This window comes from Melopsittacus undulatus, chromosome 3, assembly GCF_012275295.1.
Source record: "Melopsittacus undulatus isolate bMelUnd1 chromosome 3, bMelUnd1.mat.Z, whole genome shotgun sequence".
NCBI lineage: Eukaryota > Metazoa > Chordata > Aves > Psittaciformes > Psittaculidae > Melopsittacus > Melopsittacus undulatus.
The window spans coordinates 49,505,592-49,526,394 of NC_047529.1; the positions used below are offsets into that span (position 1 = coordinate 49,505,592).

At 42.1% G+C, this 20,803-nt stretch overlaps 2 protein-coding genes across 5 annotated transcripts in view; both read right to left on the reverse strand.

Annotated features, from left to right (window-relative positions):
* The window catches only part of SYNCRIP (synaptotagmin binding cytoplasmic RNA interacting protein), a 26,202-nt gene extending 7,753 nt beyond the window's left edge, over window positions 1-18,449 (reverse strand). For all 4 annotated transcript variants that reach the window (XM_034061193.1, XM_034061192.1, XM_034061191.1 and 1 more), the window contains exons 1-10: window positions 18,251-18,449; window positions 16,549-16,708; window positions 15,549-15,667; window positions 15,255-15,362; window positions 13,413-13,526; window positions 13,144-13,320; window positions 8,544-8,679; window positions 7,493-7,698; window positions 2,016-2,165; window positions 640-761 (exon numbers count right to left, since the gene is read on the reverse strand). In XM_034061193.1, the coding sequence (XP_033917084.1) occupies window positions 640-761; window positions 2,016-2,165; window positions 7,493-7,698; window positions 8,544-8,679; window positions 13,144-13,320; window positions 13,413-13,526; window positions 15,255-15,362; window positions 15,549-15,667; window positions 16,549-16,696 (1,280 nt within the window). In that variant the 5' untranslated portion in view covers window positions 16,697-16,708; window positions 18,251-18,449. The remainder of the gene's footprint in view (window positions 1-639; window positions 762-2,015; window positions 2,166-7,492; window positions 7,699-8,543; window positions 8,680-13,143; window positions 13,321-13,412; window positions 13,527-15,254; window positions 15,363-15,548; window positions 15,668-16,548; window positions 16,709-18,250) is intronic.
* Window positions 18,450-18,607: 158 nt separating this feature from the next.
* LOC117435927 (uncharacterized) lies at window positions 18,608-19,312 on the reverse strand. The gene has a single exon (XM_034060747.1). It carries the CDS (start codon window positions 19,310-19,312, stop codon window positions 18,608-18,610), a length of 705 nt encoding a protein of 234 aa, XP_033916638.1.
* Between the last annotated feature and the right edge of the window lie 1,491 nt (window positions 19,313-20,803).

Below are 20,803 nucleotides of genomic sequence, written 5' to 3' on the forward strand. Positions count from 1 at the left end.
TGGGGGACGGAAGATGGTTAGGAAAGCTACAAGATACCAAAAAGGAAAACATACGTGAATATTAAACAGAATACACAAGCAAGATATTTCCCCCCACCCCCTTTTTGGTTTTTTTCGGTTGTTTTTTTTTTCTTGCTGCATTCAGCTTTGATATCTGTTCAGCAAGATATCTGTTAGTATGACTTTAACACCTTTATGGGCAGATCTATCTTCTGGAAGTGGCAAATGAAGAATTTCAGGATCATCCTTTCAGTGGATGCTTTACTAAACAGGAAGGGCTATATCTGTACTGCTAAGCCTGCTGGGAGGAGCACATGTTGCTAAATTCATTCAAGTGACATGTTAGTATAGAAGTATGTGGAATTTTTAAGTGAGGAGAGTGCACATTTCATTACCTTCAAACATTTCCTCTGGTGTTCTCACACTCAGTGAGTGGAGAACACCAGTACCTGAACCCTCACCAACACCACTACTACATCTTCAGTAAAATGCAAACAATTTAAATGAATCCAACATTTTCAGAGAAGCCAGAAAGCCTACACACACTGCAGTATACCTACTAAAATACCAAGTTCCAATTCGGTAGGAGTGTACGTGTCTTTCAGAAGTAATACAACATGTGCATGCATTTACACTTACATCTGATTTTTAGCCGCTTGTCTCTGAGCTTTCCGTTCTTTCCTTTTTTGATCTGGTGGCTTAGCAAAAACAATTTCAATGTTTTCTCCCTCTAAATCTTTGCCATTCATTTCTTCCATTGCCTGAGGGAATTAACCAGACTTTAAATATACTTCTATGCATATCTGAAGTTATTTATTTTACCATTTAGAGTACTCATTGTAAAATCTGTTGTCCAGAACTAGAATAACAATACAAAGCTAAAGAAATAATCATATTATGGGCTCCAGAGTTACGCATTTGCTCTAAACTTAGCTCTGAATCCCAGGACTGCAAGTGTCAATTTAGAAATCTTCCACTCAGAACTGTAAATGGGCTTCAATTTTTGCAAGCTCTTTCAATTAATGAAGTGACAGTTCTGAAAGTACAGACTTTGCAATACAGGAATAAATTTCTAATGTCAGCACACACACAAACACTACTAAAGCTAGAGATCAGTATGTGGTTTTATTATTTTATTTTACCGGTAATAAGGGTTTCTTTCTTTTTGAAAGAGAAGCCAAAAATATAATTTAATGTCTCATTCTTACAACAAAACCAGCAAAAAAAAAAAAACAACACCCCACCACCACACACACACTTACAGTACCCATAGCCCCAGTAACTGCTACAAGTAAATTTCAAACAAAGGCATCCTAAAGATTCTACCACTTCAGGGAATCTACACAGCTAAGCCTTGATGTGATACATGTACTATGAAAAGACTTTCCATCACCTTCCTAAGCAGCTACTTTAAGGCATCTGGATGAGTAAGAAAAACTGAATTCCCTTGTATCCTGCATCTTCTCACAGAACATAAATAGATATACTATAGACAGGAGGGGAATTACACTTTCCCCTCCTAATGACAGATAACAGGAGGAAAAAAAACAAACAAAACACCATGACCAGGCTAGCAAAATCCAGGAATGACAATTACTCAACTGTCCAGCACCTCTCATCAAAAAGAAAAAGGTATTTATTCCACACCATAGAAAAGAAGTCATTCTGTTCCTGGAAGATAAAAAGATTACATACGATTTTTTTCACCTGCCCTAGAGAAACTGCTTTAGATTCTACTAATAATTTGGTGGAAAGAATCACTTAACTTCTGGCACTTCAGTTCTGAATAACAACACAAGTGATTCTCTTTGATACGCATCTGCAGAATTACTTAGAATAGGTGCATCTAAGACTGACTTTGCAAGCTAGCAGTTGTGTCTTCCTAGGAGACACCAGAGAGGACAAAGTTGTCAGTGTTAATGTGTTACCATTTCTCCAGACAGAGCTTGTTCTGAAGTACACAGCTTCTAAAGGTTATGTTTAGTCAATACTTACACAGAGTCCTCTTCACTTACCTTTACAGCACCATCCCGTTCATCAAAATGAATGAAAGCATAGTCTTTTAGCTTCTTCACTCGCTCTAGCTTTCCAAATTGACTGAAGGCCTTTTCTAGTATCTCCTCTGTTACAGTATTGGCAAGGTTGCGTACAAACAAAACTTTTACCTAAAAAAGAAACAAAAGCAAACAAACAAAAAAAAACCCACTTAGAAGTATGACCTAATGTCAGAACACAAAGTGTTGCGAGTCACTGCTACTGGCAGTACTGAACACATCATTGCATTTTATGTACAGCACTTTATATACATATACATGAATGTGTATTTATATATTCACACAAGAGTTAGCTCCAAAATTCCCTGATTGGTAGAAATATTACATCTATTTTCAAACATGATTACATAAGTATTAGTAACCTAAAAGTCAATCCGATTTGTGTCAGTGTTTAAAAGAATCCCAGCAGCAGTAATTTTCAACTCAGAACACTTTTAAACTTGAAAGAAAGCAACCAGAATTGGTTACACACAGAACAGTTAACTTATCAAAACATTTCATTCTTTAGACAGGTTTTTCCTCAGGTATTTGCAGAACGAACAGTCATCGTTGTAGTATCTAGGTCAGAGGTGACAAGCCTGCAGCTCTCAAGCTGCTTAACTTGTGTCTCCTACACTATAGTTATGCCAGACACCTAGCATCAGGACTGTCCTTGCTTGAGGAGTGTTCAGTGACCTGAAGGCACAACTAGAAGAGGGAATGCAGACAGAAGGGGATACTAAGGCCAACATCACCAAGTCACCCTTGGAGTTTCACATGAGCCAAATTCTGTCCTTCCTTTGAGGAGCAGCCACCTACAAGTAACTCCAGAGGTTTACTCCCTTCCCTAGGTCTTTAAAGCATGCAATATATCTAGTTCTTAAGCTACACAATGACTGCTAACAACAGTAAGGTCAGAGAGGCTGGTAGTTTTTTCATCTATTGATACATGTCCTGTTAACTGCCTGACAGTGACTAAATCATCTATATAAAGTTTCATCAACCACCACCACGATAAGAAGTACAGAGCAGTCTGACAAAGGCTTAAACTACAGTCCTATTTCATACAGCAGGCACTGTACATTGGACATCAGGGATCACATTTATTAGTGACCTGTTAATATTCAAAGACTCATTCTTATGTTCACACTGAGGTTGCATTAAATGACTGTATACTAGCACGTTTACATGATGTAATCTATGGCTTCTCACAATTTACAGGCTCTTTGGCTAGTTGGGGAGAATCTCTTCCACACACTGCCACTGTGCTGTGACAATCTCTGGCAGTGTGAGGCGATTACAATGCTCATAATACTACATTCCTACACTGCAACTGCACAACAGCAAAGATCTGCAACTTCTACTCGCATGCCCTCCACTACTAATGGTTTCAAATTAGCTGATGACAAGGGAACGTTGTACATGGCAGCACCAACTTCCTACTCCTAACCCTGAAGGTCAACACAAATATCACCACACAGGGTGTGAAAGGGCTAAAGAAAGCTTGCTTTGATTTTTTTAAGCAGAGATGTACTCTCTACTCCCACCACATACAGGAACTCAATAATCCCAGACATCCTTTTAATAAGAATTACTATGTAATTAAGTTACAAATAAACAGGAAACACTTCCATAAGTCTTCGTCTTGCTAGCTGAACTAGGATGGGATGCAGAGTTTCAAAGGGATACTACAGATTATGAATGTGATCCAGTGTATCAACTCTCGCCTTTGGTAATAGTTGCTGATTCTCAGGAGATAATAAAAATCAGACAGCTCCACCAGGGAATCTGCTTCATATACTTTGTTAAGCTCCTCCTACATGCCTTGATGGCAAGGATACTTATTTCTGTGTAAGGCGTATGTAATAATGATTTTTAATAAACTGTCCTAATAACTACCTTATATCATCAAAATTAATTATATTTTGTGATGTAATCAATGGTTTTAAAAACTGGTGGCTTTCACACAAATCTTCCCTATTCATAAGGAACCCTAAGCTGCCTTCACTAATAAATCTACGATGGTCAACAGTGTCAGACATAAATAAAACATCAAAAATAATCACTTCTTGTTACAAAAATACACTAATACAACATCTTCTTAAGGAAGTGAAAAGCAACTAATAACATTTTTTTTCCAGTGTAGATAAAACCATTCATCTCTAACAGCTAATTTTTTTTTTCAACATCTTTGGTCATGTTACAGGTTAAAAGTGTAGGGGAACCAGTTAAAGATTATGTCCAAGCTAGGAGGCAGGTAAAAGTATAGGTTAAGAGAAGGATTAACTCATTTTTATTTCACTTAAGCTATCTAAAGATAGAAATGCAAGCGGGAAAAGAAGCCCTTTTCATTAAGGCTCATACATCATAACACCAAGGATTCACAAAGAGGCAGCCAACAAGCAATATATGACAAAATGCTGCTGCTGGGTAAGGGCAGAACTCACTTTTTAACCTGTTTAAGATTAGACTACCCCCAAAACTTCTGCAATCTGCTCCTTTTTCTCCGCGTACCTACAACACAAAGACTTTAGACTTCATCACCACATTCTGCAAGGATTACTAGCTCCGTCTTCTGTCCTCTAATCTACCAGGCAACCACAATCATAAGACTTTAGCTGCTTAACCTGCCACTCCAGAACATCCTTTGTTGCCTCAATCATGCTAGAGAAATCAAGTAAGACATTTAAAATTTTATCTGCAGGCATAAGAGCATCAAAATAACACTTGAGAGAAATTAAGTTAAACACAGCTCCAGAAGTAAGAAAAAAAAATCACTTTTGAGCAGAAATAATTTAACCAACTTTACTTTGTTCTACAAGCACTAACCTCCTGTAGCACATATGTCTAGCTTCAGAATCTACCCTTCTACCTCACTACACTTAAGGTACTTCCTATTTAAGGTAAGAGCCCATTTAAATTTATGTATGCATCCATACATTATTCTCCACAACATTTAAGTCTGGGGGAGAAGCATTTACAACTTTTCCGGGCAACCTCTTCCAGTGCACCTCACCACCCCTGCAGTAAAGAACCTTTTCCTTACATCTAACCTGAACTTCCCCTGTTCAAGTTTAAACCCATTTCCCCTTGTCCTATCACTACAGTCCCTGAAGAAGAGTCCCTCTCCAGTATCCTTATAGGGCCCCTTCAGATACTGGAAGGCTGCTAGGTGGTCTCTCCATGCAGCCTTCTCCTCTCCAGGCTGTAGAGCCCTTTCTCAGCATATCTTCATACAGGAAGTGCTCCAGCTTCCTGATCATCCTCAAGGCCCTACTCTGGACTTGCTCCAACACTTCCATATCCTTCTTCTGTTGAGGACACCAGAACTGCACATAATACTCTCACGTGGGGTTTCACGAGAGCAAAGGAGCAGGATCACCTTCTTAGACCCACTGGTCACACCCCTTCTGATGCGGCCCAGGATACAGTTGGCTTTCTGGGCTGCAAGCGCACACTGCTGGCTCATATTCAGTTTCTCATTGACCTATGCGAACAAATCTCATGGCTTATTCTTATGGACTTGCTTTTCCAGGAGTCCTTACAAGAACACTGCTGATCAGATGATTATTCTGATAAAAGTAACCTACTCCTATTCACAGTGTTTCTTCCAGAGCTTTCTACCACAGGAATGCATAAGACAACAAGGATCAACAGTTCTCTTGTTGCTCCCAACTGACAGCACTCAGAATCAATGACAGCCAACCTGCAGCTCCCATCCGCAAGATTACAAGACTGCAGCAGCAGCTCAGCTGCTCTTAGGACAAAGACAGCAATAAAAAACAAAGAGTAAACCTAATACTTCTAGAAGCCCAGATGTGGTCAGTTTCTCAAAACGTACAGTAAGCAGGCAAGACTGGAGTAGAGACTTTGCTTGCTGCAAGAATACACTAAGGGACAGAGCCAGGAAGAAAGACACCAATGCTCATCTCAACTTCTGCCTTCAGACACAGGCTAGATGCTCTCTACCTTTTCAATTTACGCATTCACATAGTCTCACCCTTTCATACATCTTCAGCCCAAGCTCCACATCCTATCTTTGGTACACATCACTAGAAGTTTACAAGTTGATTTTCTGCACATTTTCCATATTTACATTTCTTCCATTTTCAAGTCCCATTTCAAATATAAAACAATACAAAGCATTAAGTCAAAAACCTGTATATTAAATAGGGCAAACCATCATCAAGTTTTAATGTCTTTAGTCTTTCACTCCCCACACCTGTAAACTTACTCAGAAAACATACCTGATTATGTCCTCTATCACTTCCTACTCATCTATTCAGTCATGTCAGCAGAAGTTCCTGCTTATTCAAACATGTTGATGGATTAGGTCTCTTCTCTTTTGAGCCAAAAAACTGAACAGATAGATAGGCTGCCATATTTAGGACACACCACCTTCATAAAATTTTACCTGCAAGACTTTTCCCCACTGCTGATAGTCTATGATGCCAGGCAAGGAAAATAAAGTCTGCAGACAGGGTAGCCCAAAAGCTTCTGTAACACTTGTATTACAAAAGCAGGTTTTTTTTTCCCTAGAATGAGCCCCCACCCCAACCCTTTTCCCTTATGGCTCACCAAAGAGGAGATCCCAGCCAAGCTATCTTACTAGGTCCATCAAAGTAGGACTCCAGCAAGTGACGTGTCTCAGATGAGAGTAAAAGCACAGACAAAAAGCAAGCTAAGAGAAAGAGATAAGGATATGGGCTAGCTAGGAGTTTCCATTAAACAACTCAACTACACAACATAACCGAAAAGAAAGGGATGGGCATTATCTGATGGGGAGGGAAAAAATATATAAATATATATTAAAAAAAAATCACATAATTAGTTTCTGGCAAAATACCATCCCTACACATACATACATACAAAACCCAGCTATAATGTACTTTGAAGAGTTAATAATCCAGACTTCAGTTTCAGTGAAATACTCAAAATCCAAAATATTACTAGTCTCGGTATTTTAAGGAATTACCCCTCCCCAAAAAGACTGAGTTCAAAATACAAAATAATTGCATAACTTCTCATAAGCAACTGCTAAAGGCGGCTTTGAATATATGTTTGTGCATCTTACTGACATGTTCCAATTCTGATGAGGTAAGCAAAGTTCCAGGTTTAAAAAGGACTAAAGCTTGTTCTGTGATCATATCCAGATCTCTGTTACAAAATCATTCTAAGTTTCAGAGTCACCACCACTTCCAGATAAGAAATCAAGTCCATCACCTTATGTGTCATTTTGGAAAAAAATGATGTTCAATAATCAGCTTTGGGAGCATAAAATAACATCGGTGAAGGGTTTTTAAATTCACCTCAATTCTAAAGTGTATTCATATTTTTATCAGCTCACCTACAACATCTCATAGATGAAAGATGCTATTTAAAATTAAGCTCAATGTCAGGAAATACTTATTTTGAACAAGGAATTTAAAGTATATTATGTTCCCTTACAGCTTTATTACCTTTGCCATGACTTCAGGATCTGGGTCTTCTATAGGGTCAGCCCACTCCACTGTTACAACATTTCCCCAGACTTTCACTTTGCCACTCATTAACCTACGTCTGGCCTGAGCAGCAGTTTTGTGATCTTCATATTCAAGGAAACAGAAACCCCGGTTTTTTTTCTTGTCATCAGGCTGGTGATACAATATGACGTCTGTAAGACCCTCTGAAATTAAGCAAAATATTTGTTATGACTTCAATCCATATATTTTTATTACAAAGTGGGGATTGTCTTTCTGGTAAATACACATCTGACATGCAGTTCCAGAAAAAACACAAACACACTAGACTTTTGAGACCATGTACATAACAAAAAATTCCTTACCAGGAAGACTGACATTTTCAAAGAAAGACATTAGACTATCCCAAGTCAGGTTTCATTTTCATTAGGTGAAGAAAACTTAGTAGATATGAAAGAGTAACCTTCCTCTAACTGAATGGAGGAGAGGTAAGGGCAGCCAGAAACTGTGCTCAGTCCTCCTCTCAACCCCCTACGTCACACCACTTAGTGGCACGAGTTTTTCCATGGATGTCTAAATAACAAGAGACCAAATGTGCATGATTTTAAGACATCCAGAAAGTTTCAGTGCTGCTCCAACGAACCCAAAGTATCTAATTCAGTAGCAGAGAGAGCCATCAAGTGTTTCCTTTGACAGCTTTTATCAAAGGGTTGCTTTTCAAATCTCTTAAGAACTCTGAAGCACAGAACTAGTTACATTGTCCAAACTGCTTCAGTTTTGCCCTTAAAATATGTTGGTATTAAAATATTTTTTTAACATTTCCCACTTGTTTTCTAGGTAAAGCTTACAACCACACACCTAGCCTTAGCACAAATAATTTCAGCCCTTAGCACAACAGGTTAATAAACCCCAAGGAAGTAGGACAAATGCCGAGTGGTCTTCATTTGGATTCATTATCACTCAACCATAAGCCAAAAACATGGTGAAGAGAGTTCATCACTGATGATGTTTGACATCTTTCTGGCTCTACAAAACATAGTTACTGACTTACCTGTTACTTTGCTGAATTCTTCAACAATCTGCTCCTTGGTTTTACTCTTGGGAATAGAACCAACAAAAAGCCTATTATTGGCAACAGAGATGCATACACCAATGTGTTTTCCAGAACGAATTTCATGGTTGTTATACTGAAAGAAAAATAATTGGAGAATCGTCACTTACATATAATTTTCACTCCTCTCCAACATCAGCATGCCAAATATTTCACTTCTGCAAATACAGCATTGAGCAATATATTAGATTCTTTGGAGCTTAACACAATCTTACAATGTATATTCAACTGTTGTGAAGTATACCCATGTTCTCTTAATGTACCTCCACAGTTTCAGCTAGTAATTACTCTTCCCTTCCTTTTAATCCTTTCTTAAGACATGTTATTTTAGACACTTTTTCAGGTAGAACCATGAAAGATAAATCATATGTCCAAGTCATCAAGGTCAAGGCTTCTACCTTCACAATTGTACAAAAAAAAAAAAAAAAAAGGCAAGTTCCTCTACAGATTTTACAAACTGTAAATTTGTACATAATACAAGACCCAAGTTACAGTTAGAGTCAGATTCCCTAAAGTTTATTAACAAAAGGGGCCCCATGATCAGGTCTTATCCATACAATGTGCAAGAGCAATTGGCAAATACTTTCCAAAGCACAGACACATAGATTGCACATGTAAAGATAGTAAACAGCAAGAACCACCTTCTACTGACTTGAAATCCTAAGACTTCTGTTCATATGCTTTTCCCATAACAGACTGTTTAGAAGACACCCTCAACAAGTCAGCAGTTTAAGGAAAAAGAAGTATTACTGTAGACATCTGTTGACAAAAAATGCCTTTCATTGAGATGCAGACACAGACATGCATCATCCAAAAAAGCAGCAGGGAGGTCAACTGGTGGCACATCAACCCCTTTCCAACTGGAAGACCTGCAACAGATATTTAAGCTAGAAAAATATATTTTGTGGTCAACACCTTATTGACAAGTAGCAGGACAACTTTTTAAAATTTAATCTAGCTATTTATTCTAGAAGTTACTTGGTGTTTGGTCGTAAATCTTCCTGCATAAACAAGTTGTCCCACAATCCCTCTTTTTGGGCACTAAAATCAGGGTGAAAACGTTTATGTTTATCTTGTGCAAACAAAAACTACATCACTGAAAATTTTCAAATCTAATAAAAGAAAAGTGAGCTAAAAGGAGAACAGTACATGTGAAAAGGACCTAGGGTGGCATCTTCCCAAACAATTATATATCAAAACATAGTAGGATACAGTAGAAAACTTCTATCTCCATATCTGTTGCCCATGTGGCAGAGGAATAGCTGATTTTAAAGTAGGAAACAGCTGCATAGAAAGAGTGTATATATGCATTATGATCACTAGTAAACACATATAAAGACATTAATGAAGAGATATATTACAGTAGGTCATAACAATCCTTTAAAGAAAACACCTTTAAAGCAGCTGACAGCTTACAAGTCTGGAAAAAAGACCCAAACTTATTCTCCATTAACCAAGTATACATTAGGAAGTGTCTGTTTTAATGAGAAAGTGGTCAAACACTGGAACGGACTTCCTAGTGAGGTGGTTCATGCCGCAAGCCTGTAAGCATTTGTACAAGGCCATTAATAATACTACTTTAACTTTTGGTCAGTCCTTAAGTGGTAAGGCAGTGGGACTAGATGACTACTGCTGGTCCCTTCCAACTTAAATACTCTATTTTATATGGATAATAGAAGGTATTATCCCACTGTTCCTGTTAAAGTCTAAAAGCTACACATTTAATCCAAAAGAGGCCTCCCATAAAATTCATGGCAACGAAGTAATATTTTACAACATTTAAAAAAATAAAATACCCTAACATATTGCAATTTCACAATGACAATAATTTCTAGTATATTTTTTTCCATACTATCATACATTAACTACCAGAAAAGCAGCTTTGAATTAGGTGCTCTAGAATAGAAAGTTGGTGCTTTTTAGGTAAATAGTTTACATACCATCTGTAAACTTAGATACAACATGAACAAGCCCAAATCATGATCTGCGTCAGGTGCCAAAACAGTCAGGCTACCAAATTAGCTATGTCAGCACACTGCTTCCCCCTCCTGTCACCACTGAATCAATGCCCAAAGTTAGTAACAGAGATATTACTACCCTCTAGATGCTATTACTTTTTTTTCTTTTTTTTTTATTCCTAAATTCTACAGGAACCTACTCACAAACAGGTCAAAGTATGCATAGCCCATCTTGTCATGTTTTCCACTTAAAACTTTCACCAGCAAATTTAACTTTTTTCCAGCATCAAATGACAAGTTGTACTGATGTACACTGCTGGCAAGCTGCTTAAGAAACATACTTGCATAACCTACCTGTACCTGCACTTTGATCAAGCTTACACTTGCTCTAGTCAAAAATACATGGTAAGCTAATACAGTGTTTAGTACATTTTCCAACAAGCTTCACCTTGAGTATTTATCCTGTACCTATCACTCAAATATTTTAGAAAACTGATATCTAATCTCACACGAAATAGGATTGAGAACTGAAGATGTGTGCAGAAGAACACAACTGGAACTATAATGCTTAGAACAGCATAAAACATAAGGTAAACACAAACATGCTAACAGGGAAAAAATGCTTGGGGTTAAAAAAAGGGACATCAGACTTCTGATAGTCAATGCTTCTGTGAACATTTAAGATGCTGTTTCCATTTAACCAGAGAGAGTAACCACAACGGATTAAGTACTGAACATAAGAATAACTATTGCTCATATCTGTAAGTCTTCTCAGTATCAGAAGTAAAATAACAGAAACCACCCTATCCCAGAAGTCCAGAAAGCTGGGAAAGAAGTCGTGTATCAGAAGATTACACACAGGATCAAAAAGAACGCCACCTGTTAAAGTACCAGGTTATTATAAATGGAACCATGGGTTCCACACTTCCAAGAGCCTTTCAGCAGCCTCTCCCATGCATGGGTAACTAATAAAAGTATTAGGCTTACAATTTTTAACTGAGCTCTACAGCCATATTTTGTTAATACCCCTGCAAGTCACTCCTCAGTAACTTGGAAGACTTAAAAATACACCTAAACTAGCCAGATAACTATGGCTGGAACCATTCAAAAACTGACAAATGTCATAGTTTCCAATTTAAAACTAACCCTGCCCTCAGAGAAGTTAGCGTAAAGGCTGAAAAACTGCCCCATCAATTGCAACACTTTTCAACTACTATTCTCAGTGGCTGTTTAACTGAAAACCAGAACACAACGCACTTTCTTCCTACAGATCAAATATCAGATATAAGGGGACACCAACTACCTCTTTCCCTTCTATAATTTAGTGGAAGACTCAGGCCAGAAATGTTAATTTTTTCGAAGCACAACCTGAATAATTTTCAGAGAATGCTGCTTTTAAGCAAAATCCAACTAAACAAAAATTTTTCTTTGTTCATTCATTAAGTGTCCCTGAGAACATATGTTATTTAATTCACAGCTTTGCTAAGTCATGTGCATAGCCCTCTTGAGAGTTCACACACAATATAAATGGCTAGGTTGACAATGAAAGAGGCATACGCAGTTATCCTCACTATATCTGAATGGCACACAGGAACACCAACCACTCTTATTTAAAAAGCTAAACAGCATATACCAGATATTTCTGTACTTCTGCTTCTGTAGACATTTCTATACTTTTCCAAAACACATTCCCACCTTCAGCTCCACCAACTTACATTAATACATGTCAACAGAGTGTCTTAACAGTTTAACATGTATGTTATTACAAAACAAGGAATTGTAACTCTACTATATCAATTAATGAAGTTATCAGTATACCTCCGAATGAGTACGGTTAGCACTCAAGAGGCATATCACACAGTGATCTTGACCATATCAATGTAGTAGTAGCTAGCTCAAGAAATTCAAATTCAACTTGACTAGGAAAACAAAGGAGCACAGTGAGGATCAGGGTGGTGGTTCTTTTACCCCTCCTTTTTAGTGATGGATACTTCATGCATAAAATCTGGGAAGCTTATTAAGAGTTTCATCTAAGGAATCAGATACTACTTCACACCTCTGTGCAAAGTAGAGGAAATGCTTTTTAACCTAGCAGGATATATGACTTTATCCAGTCAGGTGCAGCCAACAGAACAGATCTTAACACCTGGGAGTGATCACTTCCCATGTAAAGTGTCTTATGAAGTGCTCCTTTCTGGAAGCCTTTTCCCAGCATGGGCCCCCAGCCAGTGCACAAGCAAATCAGAAATCACAGCCAACCTGACCAACACTTCTCTTGGAGCAAGGCAACCCAAACACCACTTCTCTCCAAAACGCACCCAGGTGCAGATACCTCAGAAGTCACTACTGCTAGTGCAATTTCTGTTAATAATAAAGGCTCATCTAACTGGACCAAACAGAAGTCCACCAGCTTCCCCAATCCCCCCCCACACCCCTGTGCCTAATACAGCTGGTGAAATCAACACTAGTGGACTTTTAAGTGATCTAATGGCAATTTCACCTTAAGAATGTAAGCATCAGGACAAACTGCTTAAAAGCCAGAGCGTTCTTAAGGGAAAAAAAATCCACACAAGGGAACTTACCAATTTAACAGCTTCCTGAGCTGCCTCTTTAGTACAAAAAGTGACAAAAGCATATCCTCTGTTTAGACCAGTTAGTGGATCCATCATTAAGCGGAGATCCCATATAGGGCCAGCTTTCTCAAATAATGGAACAAGTTCATCTTCAAACAAGTCTCTTGGAATCTTGCCCACAAATATCTACAACAGGCATACAGAGTGGTGTTTATAAAAAAAGAAAAAAAATACTTCCAATGAGTAAGAGTGTATCTACATAAACATCTCCTTCTTACCTCTGTACCAACAGAAGGTTGTTGTCCTGAATATACAGACTCTGGAGGAGGTCCACCATACTTCCTCTGTCCAGTAGTCACATCAAGAGTGTATCCAGTTCTCTCCAAGAGTGCCTTCAAGTAAGAAACTTAAGATCTTAAAATCATACACAAATTGAGCTAGTTTAGATGCACTTCATTCACAAACAGACATGCTTGTAATTCCTCTTAAACTGGACTGCTTTGAAACTCCCACAGGCAAGCAAGCCTACTGTTAGTACTTTGACAAGTAACTTGCAACAATTACTACAACTATCAAGTAAAGAAACACTGCTAGGAAAGAGATTCCCATAAAGCTTTCCACAATTCCTTCATTTTCATACAAAAAGGAAAAAAGTAAGGACAAGAAACAGAATAGCAAGCTTTCCTTTAATTAAAAAGATCTGAGTCTGAGCCACTTCTTGTTTTGGCATGTCCAATCCTGCAAACTTTTATGCACAGGAGTTCCCTTCACTTAATGAGATTACTCATAAGTGTGAAGTTGAAGAACACATGTTTAAGTGCTTACACCCCTGTAACACTTTCAGGACTGCTTCAGGTATCCAGCCACTGACATGGTAGTACTACTTCCTTTCTCTTATCCTCCACCTTCCCTCCAAATTCTTCGTGGACACATACAGCATCCCAGCACAACCGATCCTCACTAGAATCACTGCATAGTCACAGGTAACACTACCAATGTAAATATTAGATGGAATTCCAACATATATATACAAGCATATAATGAGAAACTCCTCTGAAATTAGTGTCTCTTACTAATTTTGTCCAAAGACAAGTCACATCTACAGACACAGAAACAATGTATTAAACAAACCTAATTATAATCAAGACTTCATAATTTCACCACTGTAAAACTGTAGTTATTTTAACTGCTATAGCCATCAGCAGTAAAAGCCATGCTACTCTCAGTTGGCTAACAAAGTCCACATAGTTTTATGTGGTAGTGGCAAAAACTCCATCAGGTTGTTTGGGTTTTTTTATTTTATAATTAATGGCATCCCAGACTCAAAGTCAGGAGAAAAAAAGATTTTCTAGTTTTGCAACCTAGTTATTCGTAATATATAGCACACTCAATTTGTACTTTACGCATGAGAAGTTAAAGATTAAAGATTCTCTCAGTTTTTAAGAAACCAACTAAACATGCTTAGATGGTGTTCCTTCCCTTAAGCTTTGGTGAAGTTGCTAATCACAGAATTTTTAATAACTCACATTATGCCCAATTCTTGAGACAGAAGTCTCTTACTAGTAGAAGACTCAGTCCAAGAAATAATATATTCTTTATTAAGGCAGTTTGGGTTACAGTGATTATGTCATAAGAAGTGGGCTAAATCCTATATCAATTAAAATGTTTTTTTTCCAGAACTATGTGCTATCTCCTTCATACTGTGGAGATGCTTTAAGCCTGAACTGCAGAAAAAAACAAACAAGAAAGAACAAAAAGAAAAATGAACAAAAAAGCAACCAGCAGTAGCTGAAGTTATGCATTCTGAACTCAAAGAATTGTGCTAGCACATTTCCCAAAACTTTTAACTGTGGACAAATGTCTCAACTAGGCATTAAGCAAACTGCCAAATCCTTTTCACTTTTCTATATATTTGGTTCTAGTAATTAATAGCATATTAACTTTCCTCTTGAAGGGGAAGAAGCACAAGATAAAAATGCAAGTGACAGTTTTCAATAATAAAAATAATCCAAAATAGCCTTCATAAGAAAAACACAGTTTTAAAAGAATAAAGGAACCTATCACAACAGCCTTGAAAAAACCCAGACAAACAGTGTAACTTTCATCTTTCAGGCACATACCTTTATTTTTGCCTCGTCTGGTCCTTTGCTAGAATCTGCCACCTTGGTCCCCTGTTTTTCCCTCTGCCTGTATGTCTTCATGACTCCACATAAAAAGGCACTTTTGTTCTGCAAAAGATATATTAATCTTCAGTTCTGAAAACACGACAAGCCAGAAATTCATTTTACCTTCAACTAACACAATGCTTGTTTTACATATCACACATTGATCACTGAAGTGACTTAAGCAAACTTCTTGCAAGTCAACTTGCAGTTTAACCCTCAATGACTGTATTCTAGATTGTTTAACATTACCTGAACATGTGAGAGATCACTGTCTTTAAACTGCTGAAGCACTGCCAATGCACCTTCTTCATTAAATTCCTTTAAAGCTTCAATAGCTCTTTCATCTAGATCACTATGTGCAACTAGCCCTAGAGAAAAGGGGAAAAATAAAGATTATATTTGGGCAGCAATCCTAGTTTAACCAGATTGACATATCTATCACGTTTCAGTGACCCTTCCTTCAATCACTGATTAATAATGTAAGCTACTCTAAGAAATCACTAGATTCCTCTTAATGGTAAATATTTGTGTGTTTAAGGTTTTTTTACTCAAAAAACTGTCCAAAAAAATAAGATTCAGAGTAACAGTTACTACATTTACGTATTCATTTGACTTCAATGAAACCCAGATGTTACACAGTCTAAGTTTATTTTCAATATCCTGAAGCTGAATCCGGAAGGATCTATCAAAACCTGACTTAGCTTGCCTAGCAATAGTACCCCGATACATTCTGAGAAAGCTTTTATAGAGACAAACTGCAGCACTCAAAGCAACTACTACCACAATGCAAAAGTCAAGGTTAAAAAATTCTAGCTATCACCACATCTGAGAGAGCCAATACAATAACCTTTGCATCCATGAGCCCAAATACTGTGTCACAAATTATCATATACATGAAGAGATGAATACAAAGGCTTCAGTTACTTGCAGTTAACTACAACTACTGTAAAAAATGCACCATGACCACATCACCTACTCCTCCTAGAAATTATCTGTTGCCCCTTACAGCTATTGCTATGGTCACCTGAATACTTCTCATTCCTATCCCTCAGCCCAAGTGGCCTGGTCCAAGACTTTTCTCTGAAAAATGCTATGACAAATTAAAGCACTGAGGGGAAAACATCCACAGATTTTGGTAAGACTGCAGTTCCCATACTTTTGGAAACCACAAAAAGTTGCTATTTTAGCCTAAAGACAGCAAAGTCCAATAAAATACTGTACGTGTGGGTTTGCAAGCTTTACATCTTACCTGCAACGTAAATTTCATCTAGTTTTTCAGCAACTTTCTGTGGTAAACCAGCATCAAGCAATGTCTGGAAATGCTCAGAATGGGTAACTGCAGCAGAAGTATCCATGGGCTCTTCCGTACCATTCCCATTAACATGTTCAGTAGCCATGTTTCCAGATATCTGTTCAAATGCAATAAGCATCATAATTAAGCTACAAATATCTTCAAATATAACAATTCAAGTGACAATACATGCAAAAGACCACCCTATCCTGGGCAGAAGGAGGGAACAAAAACCAAGCCCCACAATCCAACAAACAAAAACAAAGCTAGCAAAAACAACCGAACAAAAAAGAGTGGACTACTTCCCTGATACATTTTAGCTTTGGAGGACACACAAAATTCCTCAAAAGAAGCACTAACACAAAGGAAAGCCCCAACACCACTGCCTAGCGGGGGTGGGGTAGCTTTCACTGCAGGTTTTACACAACCTAGCCAGACACTCTGACTCACCTCCCTCTCTGTCTCTCTAACACACTCCCTAAGAGGCTCTGAATAAGTTAGAAAAGGAGCAAGAAGCCAATGGCGGGGGAGGGAGGAAGAGCAAACCTGCCACATGCAGCCGCCGCTACCGCGATACCGTCACTGACACCCGCTACTGCCTCCACCTCCCGCTGCAAACTCGCTGCCCGCCGGAGAGAGCCGCCTCTCCAGGGCCCAGGCGCGACCGGGATCCCTTCCCGCCTCCACTCCGGTGTCGGCCGGGCAAGCGAGAGGAACAAAGCGCTCTTCCCAGTCCGCACCCACCCACGGTGGCGGCAGCAGCGGCAGCCGCCATGAGCCCGATGGAAACACGTGCTCTGCGCGTTCAGATGTCCTACAACTTCCTCCAGTGACCGACTTCCCCCCCCTCCCCGCCACACTCCTGCAGGAGGAGCAGCTCCCCCCCACCCGAAGCCCCAGCCATTCCCCACCTCTCACCCTATTCCCCCTGGAGAGCGGTTGCAACACCCCGGGCCCTATTTCACCAACTCGGCCGGGAGCTCGCGGCGCCTCCCGGCCCCGCGGCCACCCCCCCCCCCCCCCCAGCCACACTTCTCCCCGAAACAATGCAGGGGCCCGCCGCCAGCCCCGTCTCCCGGTCGGGAAACGCCGCTGCCCGCCGCCCACCGCCTCACGACGTGATTGGGAACACGAGAGACCCGAGCGGCCCCCTTCCCTTCGCACATGCCGGTCATCGAGGTCGTGAATCCCCCGGCCCGGCCCAGCCCAGCCCAGCCCAGCCCCTCACGGGCAATGAATGGAGTAGCGGAGCCGGCAGGACAATGAAGAGAGAACCACGCGCCCCACAGGGGGATAGCCCGGGTACCCCCGGCCGCCGCCTCCTCTCCAGCGCCGGCCAGCTGCCGGGCCTAGTGCGCGGGCACCGGCCCAGGCCGGCCGTCCGCCCCCCGCCCGACAGCAGCGGCCACGAAGGCAGCCAGCTCCTCCACCCATCGCGCAGCGCCTGGCAGCCAGGCCCCGGCCCGACAACAGCTGCAGGGCCCCAGCGTGTGCCTCCCGCCCCGCCCGCCAGCTCCCCTCCACCGTCTCAATCCTTCACAGCCGCCCAGCGCGGCCCTGCCCCGGCCCGCTCCCACCCCGCTCCGCAGGCGGCTGCTGCCTCTCCGAGCCGCGGCGAGCCCGATCCCGCCTGCCTGCCCGCCGGCGCCCAGCTCCTGACCTGTCGCTGCGGGGGTGAAACGCCGTGCGAAGGGGCTCGGGGCGCGGCTAGCGGCTCGGCGTGCTGAGGAGCTGCCCCCCTTCTCCGCTCCCTCGGTGTGTCCGGACAGTGTGCTGGAGCTGGCGTAAAATGGCGGCCGCTCGAGCGCTCACGCCGCTGCTGGCACCAGCCCCAGCCCCTTCCACTCGGCTCGGGAAGGGGGGGGTGGGGGGGTGACGGGGGGAGAGTAGAGGAGGAGGCGCCGCGCGCGCTGGCGCAGCCCCAAACCCGGGGTCTCCCAGGCAGCTCCGCAAGGGTTATCGCCTCGCCCCGCCCGCCGGGGCTGCGCGCGCCCGCCACGCCCCGCCCTCCCGGCCCTCACGCGCTCTCCGCGCTCCTCCGGGGTGGAGCGTCAGGCGGCGGGGGCGCGCGCAGGGGGGCGCGCTGCCGACCGGAGGGGTGGCGGCGGCGGCAGCGGCTGCCCGACGGGCCCCGCGGGGGGGGGGACGACACGGGGACGCGCTCCGCGGCACCGCCCGTGCACCTGTGCGCGGACACCGGCGGCGGAGCGGCTGGGCGGGGACTGGGCTGAGCCGCCGTTCCCACGGCGCGCAGGTGGCGCGCAGGACACATCCGAGGCCGGGGAGCCCGGGCCCGCGACGGGGGGACGGAGGAGACAAAGCCACGCAGACAAAGGGAGGGGAGAGCGGCGCTTTGTGTGGCTGCCGGCCAGCCGCCGCAGCCGCTCTCGGAGGCGCGTCCCGTCCTGAGCTCGCCGCTCCCTGAGGCGGGCTGCCCGCACCCGCCGTAGCCCCAAGGGGAACAGCAGTTCTCAGTCGCGATGCGGCGGATACAGCGAAGCGGCGGCGTGGATCCCCGGCCGGCGGGGCGGGGAGAAGTTGGAGGCAGCGGCAGGGGCGCGGGTGTCGCGCAGCCCGGCCGAAACTCTACAGCGCGGCCGGAGGAGCGGGGCCTCTGCCGCACAGCCAGCCTGTGAGGGTCCGCTGACGAGTGAACCTGCCCGTGCTGGCTCCAGGAGGCGGGTCTGACCGCGCAGCATCGCCAGACGCGGGTGCCTTGCATGGTTCGGAATTCCAGTTCCTAACGTGTCTCACTTGAGCACCCCACATGAGAAACTTGGAAACCAACCCACTAAGCTCTGTCAGACCTGTAACTCCAGATAAAGACAGCGAAACGAAGGCAGGAAGGCACACACAGCATTACTCACTTCCTCAAAGGCATCTCGGCGACAAGCTAACCAGCTATTGCTACCCTTCAGACCTGCCAAACACCTTCGGCAGATCGTCAATGTTTTAAAAACACTTAAAACCTGCACAGTGGAGCAAGCACAGACAATTACAGGGTTAGCTCGCAGTCAGCAAATACATGCTGGTGAGAATGTGAACCAACCAACTGGCATTCAGTGTGACTAGAAAAATCTCTTCAAGCGCTTGATAAGTAAGACTTCATTAAAAGCTAAACCATGGCACAGGTTAGTTTGCAATAGCAACAAATACGAGGCAGCTGCAATATCACATATTCCATCTGGTGTTTTTAATCAAACTTCTCACTCATGTTTAAGAAAACCGAAAAATTCTGGGGAAAAAGATAACAAAATAACCTTTTCTTTTTTAGTGCAAACTTGTGTTTTTAATCATATTCTCTGTTAAAATGTGGACAATGTTCTCCCTTCAGTATCTTTCTCAAAAAATAGAGCTATCAGATGGGCAATGAAAGTAACATCCTCAGAAACAAATTTGGGGAGCGTTTTTCAGTGAAAAATACTGCACCAGACCATGCTATTTTCAGTCATTTACAGAAGGTGTTTCAGTGAAGCGTTCACAATACAGGTGTGAGCCACAGTAGTATCTGAATTTCATAAATGGTTTTGTTCTCTGGAACTAATGAAAACAGTGACAAATGTTTCACTAAATTCATGATCAGCTGATCTGACCAACTGCAAATGGCAAACCCCTGAGAAAGCAATTCCTGCTTTCATGCCCATTTTGAGATGGAAATATTTTTATGCGTTTTTCCTTATGGATAAATGCAGCAATAGATTTGCACCCGTATTTAAAATCAATATTGACCCAGAGTCAGAGTAGCAGTTATTTAATCCTTTGAAATTTTATGTAGAAAGGAGAAAGCAAAGAGTCTGACACGCAGTTCCCCTAAATATAACTCAGTTATTAGCCCTAGGATCAGTAGGACAAAGACAAAAATGTTATTCCAACCCTCCTGTCATGGGCAAGGCCACCTCATACTAGACCATGCCACCCAAGGCTCTGTCCAGCCTGGCCTTGAACACCATCAGGGATGGAGCATTCACAACTTCCGTGGACAACCCATTCCCGTGCCTCACCACCCTCACAGTAAAGAACTTTATATCTAACCTGAACTTCCCCTGTTGTCCTATCACTACAGTTCCTGATGAAGAATCCCTCCCCCAGCATCCTGTAAGGCCCCCTCCAGATACTGGAAGGCTGCTATGAGGTCTCCACGCAGCCTTCTCTTCTCGAGGCTGAACAACCGCAACTTTCTCAGCCTGTCTAAAATCTAGAAGGTCAACGGGAA